The 8,271-nt window shown below is 48.1% G+C and overlaps 1 protein-coding gene across 3 annotated transcripts in view; it reads left to right on the top strand.

Annotated features, from left to right (window-relative positions):
* TAGLN2 (transgelin 2) overlaps window positions 1-7,835 on the top strand; it is a 28,844-nt gene extending 21,009 nt beyond the window's left edge. For all 3 annotated transcript variants that reach the window (XM_083418829.1, XM_083418830.1, XM_083418831.1), the window contains exons 2-5: window positions 1,450-1,689; window positions 2,713-2,887; window positions 4,536-4,638; window positions 6,421-7,835. In XM_083418829.1, coding sequence (XP_083274955.1) covers window positions 1,510-1,689; window positions 2,713-2,887; window positions 4,536-4,638; window positions 6,421-6,562 — 600 coding nt within the window. In that variant the 5' untranslated portion in view covers window positions 1,450-1,509 and the 3' untranslated portion in view covers window positions 6,563-7,835. The remainder of the gene's footprint in view (window positions 1-1,449; window positions 1,690-2,712; window positions 2,888-4,535; window positions 4,639-6,420) is intronic.
* Window positions 7,836-8,271: the final 436 nt, after the last annotated feature.

Below are 8,271 nucleotides of genomic sequence, written 5' to 3' on the forward strand. Positions count from 1 at the left end.
GCTGGAAACCGCAAGAGGGGGGAACGGGCTCTTGTACCCAGAGGTCCTGCTTTTGGGTTTTCCACCCCGGGCATCTGGTGGGCCACTGCAAGAACAGAATGCTGGACTCGATGGGCCACATGTCTGATCCAGCAAGCTCCTCTTTATATCATTAGGTTTTGTGGGTTGTTTTCATGGTCTGGCATACTTAAAACTTTTTCTGGCTTTTCTAGCAACCCAACGACTTGTGGGTGCCAGGGCTGTTGCAGTCTTCTATTCCATTCCTGCAAACCCTTGTCTAGGGATGCTTAAGGTTCTTGTAAAGCCACGTTCTTCTTGTGTTTTGTTTTTTTTAAAGCCAACCTACCTGATTTGCCTTACCAGAATGATAAGAGTCAACCGGGGTTGGTTGAAGACTTAGCTGGCTTGTGTCAGTGTTAAAAAAAGCTGCTGGAACAGGAGCTGCGCTGGGATGCATTTGGGAAGGGCCACCACTCTTTTGTCTCCACCTAACCATCTCTGGGCCAAGGAACACGGCCTGAGAATTCCCGTGTAGTTTGCTAAATGCTCACTACCACCTGCTCTGCTTGTTCTGCAGCAGCCCATCCTACTTGCTCCTCAGCTGGTGCAGCGTGTTCCTGGGAAGGGCAATTTCTAAAAACCACCTATAATGGGTAATTAGCACAAGCCGTACACCACGGAGTGTGTCCAGGGTTCATTGCAGGCAGGCATTTACATGCAAGCGTTCTGGAATTGAAAAGCAGCACACAGACACACACACCACTCCAATTTATTGCATGGGGCTGCAGCTCAGATACAGATATGAGATCACGGTCTTCTCCAACTGAAAGCAGGTCCTTGGCTGAGACATTAGAGGGTTAGTGCCAGTTTCATAAGAGAAAGATTCTCCCCTGACTTTTTGTCTGTTGCGTTTATATTATTTCAGAAAAGTCTCTATTTTTCTGGTTATGATAGGATTATATTGCCTTGACGTTTAATAAAATAGTTTTTCTTTTTTTTTCTTTTTAAAGAAACAATTTTTATTTCAAGCTTTCGCTTTTGTCTTTATAATTTTTTTCTAAAAACCTCTTAAAGTCTAGAGAAAAATGAGTACTATAAGTTGTACCCTGATGTTAATCTTACTCAGAATAAACCCACTGGAATTAATCAACGTGACCAACCTGGGCTCATTAATTTCAGTGGGTCTACTCTTAAGTAGAACTTAGCTGTCTGCCAAAAAAAGCACTTCAAACAAACCGAGCTGTTTGTAAGAACCTTCAGCATATGCATTTCTCTGTAACGTTAAAATTTCAACAAAAGAAGTTGGCAGCAACATGGTACCCATGGTATTTTTGGGAGTTCAAATTCAGCATGTGCTCCTGAGGTTTCCTGGAGAGCCAGGCTGATGCTCCTCCCTCATGTTCCCTTCCAGCACTACAGATCTATGATTCTATGATTCTCTTTCTTTAGGTCTGTGTGTCTTTGCTCTATCTAGCCTTCCGAGGTACACAAAACCCCCACACAGCCGCCATGGCAAACAGAGGCCCCGCTTACGGACTCAGCAGGGAGGTTCAGAACAAGATCGACAAGCAGTATGACGACGAACTGGAGCAGATTTTAATCCAGTGGATCGTTGCCCAGTGTGGGCCAGAAGTCGGGCAGCCCCAGCCAGGCAAGAAGAACTTCCAAGAGTGGCTGAAAGATGGAACGGTAAGGAGTTTGGTGTGGCTTCGTTCAGCCTAGAAGGTTTGGGGTCCCTCTTACAAAAAGGCAATCTAAGTCATGCAGCGCCTTTAAGGAGAGGGTGCAGGTATTCATTGGTGTGAGCTCCCATGGGCTAGAGCAGGCAAGCTTCAGGTTTGCCTGATCTGTTCCATTTCGTACAAGATCTACTAACTGGAGCCTAGTGCTGCCACTCAGGGCAGCGTTCGAAATTCGCCAGGCACATTTTGCATCTAACTATTGGCCACTTGCGGCCAAGCGGCGCCAGGATGGCGTCTGACGGCTCCACCATCTGGAGGTGCCTGCCTGGGGATCCTTGGATCTTGACTGCTTTCACGACACTCGCAACATGCCCGTTAGAATTCTGCCTGATATATTTTATCTGCACACAATCGGAATGAATTTCAGGAACCGAAAGGTCGTATTGAAAAATACAACTTCCGAGCTTCCTGGCCCCAAACTGACAGCTGAACATTTCGTTTTGGCAGCAGTAACCCTGGTTTAAGAAACCATTTGGTGCCTAGCTTATTTATCCGAGTTTCTAACACTGACTCAGAGTGTTAGACCTTTGAAGCCCTAAACAGCTGCGGTCCAGTATACCTGAAGGAGCAACTCCACCCCCATCGTTCAGCCCGGACACTGAGGTCCAGCAGCGAGGGCCTTCTGGTGGTTCCCTCACTGCGAGAAGTGAGGTTACAGGGAATCGGGCAGAGGGCCTTCTCAGTGGTGGCACCCGCCCTGTGGAATGCCCTCCCATCAGATGTCAAGGAAATAAACTACGATCTGACTTTTAGAAAACGTCTGAAGGGCAGCCCTGTTTAGGGAAGTTTTTAATGTTTGATGTTTTATTGTGTTTCTAATATTCTGTTGGGAACTGCCCAGAGTGGCTGGGGAAATCCAGCCAGATGGACATGGTATAAATAAATTATTATTATTATTATTATTATTATTATTATTATTATTATTATTATTATTACAACAGACTCCATTTTCTTCCTGGCCCCTGATTAGGTGTTATGCCACCTCATCAACAGCCTTTGCCCCAAGGGACAGAAGCTGGTGGCGAAGATCCAGAGTTCTAGTATGGCTTTCAAGCAGATGGAGCAGATTTCTCAGTTCCTGCGTGCAGCCGAGCAGTATGGCATCCAGGCCACAGACATATTCCAGACGGTGGACCTCTGGGAAGGTACAAAGTATTTGCGGCGGAGGGCAGGGAGAAGGAGGGAGGGCAGAGGGAGCATCTCTGAGGGGAAACCACGCGTGATCTAAGGCAGGTGTGGGGAGCCCATAGGCCACCTCACCTGGCTCCCAGCCTCCCCAAGCCTAGCCTTGCCCAACTCCTCCCTGACTGCAGTTAGGGTGGAAGGCTGTCCCTCAAAGCCGGCCTGCTATGGGGCGGCAGTCTTCCAGAAGAGTGCCTCAGGGCTCTGCAGTGTTAATGCTCCCTCCCACAGCTGCAGTCTCCAGGAATGTCTCCCCATTCCCTCTTGGCAATTAGGGATGGGAAGGAAAAGAAACCTAGATTGCTTTTTTCAGCAAGTAAAGGGCAGGCATGAAGTCGCCTCACCACTTTGACTTGGGGGGCTGGCATTCTACTTAGAAATGACATTTCTGATTTGAGCTGGTATCTGGATCATTGAATTCTCCATTTCTAAAGGGTCGAGGGCAGAAAAACAGGAGCAAGGCCAAGGAAGTGTCTCTTTTGGCACAACTTTTAAAAACAACGCAGATCTCTGCCAAATCGGTCCACTTTATAAAATAAGCTCCTGGCCATTTGGAGAAGCTAAGATCAGAGCTCCCATTTTTGCCTAACCTGCATTGCGGGATGAGGGTGGATTCTTAATGGCCTGTTTGGTGTTTGGTAGAGTGCTTTGACTTAGCAACATTTCTATCTCACCTTTCCTCCAAGGAGCTCAAGGTTGTGTAGATTGTCCCCCCCCCCTCCATTTTATCCTCACAACAACCCTGTGAGGTAGGCTGTGAGGTCTCCCAGTGAACGTCTTTGCTAAGTGGGGATTCGAACTCAGGTCTGCCTAGTCCAAAACTCTAGCCACTACATTACACTGCCTCTTGCTTTAGGTAAAGGTAAAGGGACCCCTGACCATTAGGTCCAGTCGTGACCGATTCTGGGGTTGCAGTGTTCATCTCGCTTTATTGGCCAAGGGAGCCGGCATACAGCTTCCGGTCATGTGGCCAGCAGGACTAAGCCGCTTCTGGCGAACCAGAGCAGCGCACAGAAACGCCGTTTACCTTCCCGCCAGAGCGGTACCTATTTATCTACTTGCACTTTGACATGCTTTCAAACTGCTAGGTTGGCAGGAGCAGGAACCAAGCAACAGGAGCTCATCCCATCACGGGGATTTGAACCGCCGACCTTTTGATCGGCAAGTCCTAGGCTCTGTGGTTTAACCCACAGCGCCACCCACGTCCCAGACTCTTTCTTTACCCAGGATTAATTCCCAGCCATCTCCAATCAAAAGGGCCTTGGGTAAACCACCCCCCCCCCCGCCCTAGAGAGCTGCTGCCAGTCTGTGCTGAGCAGACTGTGCTGGACTTGGTGGTTTCACCCTTCTTGCAAAGCAGCTTTTCGTGTAACTGTTGCTGCTTCCTGGTGATGGTGAGCCGAAACAGGAAAAGAAATATGGGGAAATGATGCAAGATCGCCTTGCCTAACTTGTAAAAGGGAGTGGCTTTTTGCAGTCCTTGGCTTCAGCACTTTAGGGTCTCTGCCAGACTGTAAAAGAGCACAGTGCTCCTGCTTGATCTTGAGAATGGTGTTAAGGTTGGACATGGTGCATATATTTGATCAACTTCTGAATTCTTCCAACCCACAGCTAAACACATGGCCAGCGTGCAGAGAACCCTGATGAACCTGGGAGGCTTGGCGGTCTCTAAAGGAGACGGCCTCTTCGTTGGGGACCCCAACTGGTTTCCTAAGTAAGTGCTGTGGCAAGAGGGTGTGTGTGTGTGGGTGTGGGTGTGTGTGTGTGTGTGTACTAACTCCATATTGGGTTCAAATTTGTAAGGCATGGAATAAGGGAAGAAAATCACTGTTCACCGTAGGGTTGTTCTGTAACAATCCCAGAAGTAGTTGCATTATAATGCTTCCAAAAAGCACTCTGTAACATTACAGTGGTACCTTGGTTGTTGAAGTTAATCCGTTCCAGGAGTCCATTTGACTCCCGAAAACCAAGACGTGGCTTCCGATTGGCTGCAGGAGCTTCCTGCACTCAATCAGAAGCCGCGTCGGACATTTGGCTTCCGAAAAACGTTCACAAACCGGAACACGTTTGGGAGCCGATTTGTTCGGGATCCAAGCCATTCGACAACCAAGGTACCACTGTATTCAGTCATCACTGGGACAACCTTGTTGGGTAAGCCAGTATTATTCCCATTTAGCTACTGTGAGAAGAGGAAGGTTGAGTGACAATGGCAGGAGATGAGAGGCTGCTGCTGCACATTAAAAACATTTTAAAACTTCCCAATACACGGCTGCATAACGTCATTTATCCATTGCACTTCAGCTGGCGGCTCGGAGTCTACTGCAGCACAGGTGATGACCTTGCGGTCCTCTAGACCACAGCATATCTGGCCCTATGCCTTCCAGATTTAACTCCTAGCTCCCAGCCTCTGTGGCGAATGATTGGGTATGATGGGATTTGAAGTCCCCAACATGCAGAGAGCACCACAGTGGACATCCCTGCTCTGGATATTGTTGGACTCAGCCAGCATGGCCAGTGGTAGGTGATGCTGGGAGGTACAGACCAGAAACATTGGGGGGGGGGGCGGTCTGACAGGTCAGATTTCCCCCCTCCCCAGGCACACGCTGCAATGCTGGATCACAACCGAATTTGGGCGGCGGGGGATTACAGGGGTGTGTTTTAACTATTAACAATTTTCATATGCTATTGAATAACCATAAAATACCTGGTAGCCAAGAATGAAATTGCTCCATAATGAAAGTCTCAGGCAAAACCACTATTTTACAAGAAAATTAGGTCCTATGATACAGCCTTTTGCCTTCCTTGAGGACCTAGTGAGGAGAGGAATGTAGATATTACTGCAATGTCACCTTTTCAGTTTCTGTAAGCTTGGCTTACAGAAAAATTACAAATAAACAATTCAGGGTAAAAGCAGCGTAAAAACAAAAGTCGGAATGGACTTTCCAAATGGTCATAAAACTGTGTTAAGTTTCTTGAGCGGAAAGGTCTGGAGAAAACAGTTGCATGTTTTTGAAATCTGGTGCTCAAAAAATTGTTGCTGGAAGAAAAGCCCACTGGGGTTCAGTTCTCTGGATCTGCAGGGAGGAAGACCTGAGAGAGACTCCCGTATCCAACTCCATAGAGACTAATGGTCTGATTCAGCGTAAAGCAGCTTCATATGTGATTGGATGGTGCTTTAGCTATCTAGATCCTCTAAGTCACGGTTTCCCAAACTTGGGTTTCCTGCTGTTTCTGGACTACAATTCCCATCATCCATGAACACTTGTCCTGCTAACTAGGAATGATGGGAGTTGTAGTCCCAAAGCGGCTGGAGACCCAAATTTGGGAAACCCTGTTCTAAGCTGAAAAAAGACAAGTAATACAAATGGACCGAGTTATAATTTTTTAGAATATCCCTTTTTATATATATATTAAAAAAACCTCCTAGGCTATGTCCTCTGCAATGATGTGTGTGCTTGTTTCTTTCTACCCCTCACTTCCTGCCTTCCCCCGACAGGAAGTCCCAGGAGAACCGCCGTGCCTTCCCGGAGGACAAGCTCAAGGAAGGGCAGAGCGTCATCGGTCTGCAGATGGGCACCAACCGGGGAGCCTCACAAGCAGGGATGACGGGCTACGGCATGCCACGCCAGATCCTTTGAGCTGGGCTGCCCCACCAAGCGATGGCTCCTTGCTTCCCGACACCTCATATCCCCAAGAATATCTCTCTCTCTGTCTCTCTCCAAATTGTGCTACCACGAGAAGCCTTAAAGGCAGACCAGGAGGAGAGGGGCTTTCTGGTGCCCACTTTCCCCCTGTGCCAGCCCTGGTCTGTAATCTCCTCTCTTTTTTACTGCCCTTTTTTTACCCATATTTTTCCTCTTAAGCACACACGACTGGAGTGAGTACACTTTCTTTCCTTCTCCCTGCCTACTCTTGATCTCATTTCTCAAGAGCGCTTTAACACACACACCCGGGGGGGGGGTGTCCTCCATACAACACCTCCCCTCTCCCCCCCCCCCCCAAATATAATGCTGGGGCCAACCAACCACTCATCTGAAGAATACAGGGACCAAAAAAAAAAGGTGTGTGTCTCCTTTTTCTCCCCACCACCCGTCATAATGCCAATGTGGTTTTTCTAGTGGCCAAATGCCCCTCCTACTGCAACATTTTATTATTATTTTTATTATTAAACTCACTATTCACATTCCAGAATCTGGCCCCTTAAACCCTGCTTTCCTTTTACACTTATCTGGACCAAAAAAAGTAAATAAATGCCCATTTCTTTTTTGGACACTGTTTTTGGCAGTCTTAACTCAGCAGCTTGCCAGCAAAGCAGTCCTGGATAATATCTAGAATCTCAGCACTCTGCACTGCAATGTCTTTTTTTTTCTTGGCGCGCGTGTGAAGGGAGCAGGGCAGCTAACCTCTTCCTGTGGTGTCTACCTGGCAAATAACACTCACACCCACAGGGTAGGAGGATCTCTTTGGCTGGCACAACCTCCAGAGATCACAAGGTGACCCTTCCTGGTGCTGGGTTCAGATTCTCTACAACTACATTCCTGGGTAGCTGTTTCATTTGGGGTGCTTTTAAGGGGGCAAAGGGGGGATTTTTAACTTTTCAGCCAGTCTCTCCCCACCCTGGAAATCCTCTGATTTTTGTCTTGCAGTGGAAAACCTCATTCTCTGCTGCTTATTCCTACCCATTTGGGTGCTCCTGCTTGCCTGCCAGGCTTTGTTTCTTTCTTTTTTTTACTTCGGGGGGGGGGGCTGGTCAGAGCTGTCTTGCCATTCCAAATTTGCCTCTCCTCCAGGGCAAAAAGGCACAGGGCTGAGTCTGAACTCTTAAAACTGTGTGGCATTCTTAACTGTGGAATGTACTCTGCCTCAAGATCACTGATAAGGAATAAACATTGCTCAGTCCTTTGTTTATAACCCCTGCGTATTTCTTATCTGGGTTGGGATGGGTGGAAAGGGCGGGGCGTTTTGTTTTGTTTCTTGAGGGGGTAGAGCTTTTTAGCAAGCACAACTGGATCAGGAAGACCCAGCTGCCACAAAGCCTCTCTACCTGCGCTGCAGCCCGACAGCTTTTTGCCGGGGCTTCGAAGCGCCGCACACACTTCTCTGCAAGCCCCGATGATCCCGTGATGTTCTAAGTCTTGCAAAAGAGCCGCACATGGACCTTTGCAGCTGTCCATTTCCAGGTTCTGCTGATGGGCCACTTGGCAGTGCCTGAAAACTTGTTTGTAGCCCAGCTGTGTCTCCATCTGCCCCACCCCTAAGATCTTGTACACAGGTGAGCAGGTGGCTGCTTGACCAAAGCAGTCTCATGGGTCAAAATGGGGATGCCTGACAGGACTGATTAGCCTTG

This window comes from Podarcis tiliguerta, assembly GCF_965153285.1.
Source record: "Podarcis tiliguerta genome assembly, chromosome: 16".
Lineage (NCBI taxonomy): Eukaryota > Metazoa > Chordata > Lepidosauria > Squamata > Lacertidae > Podarcis > Podarcis tiliguerta.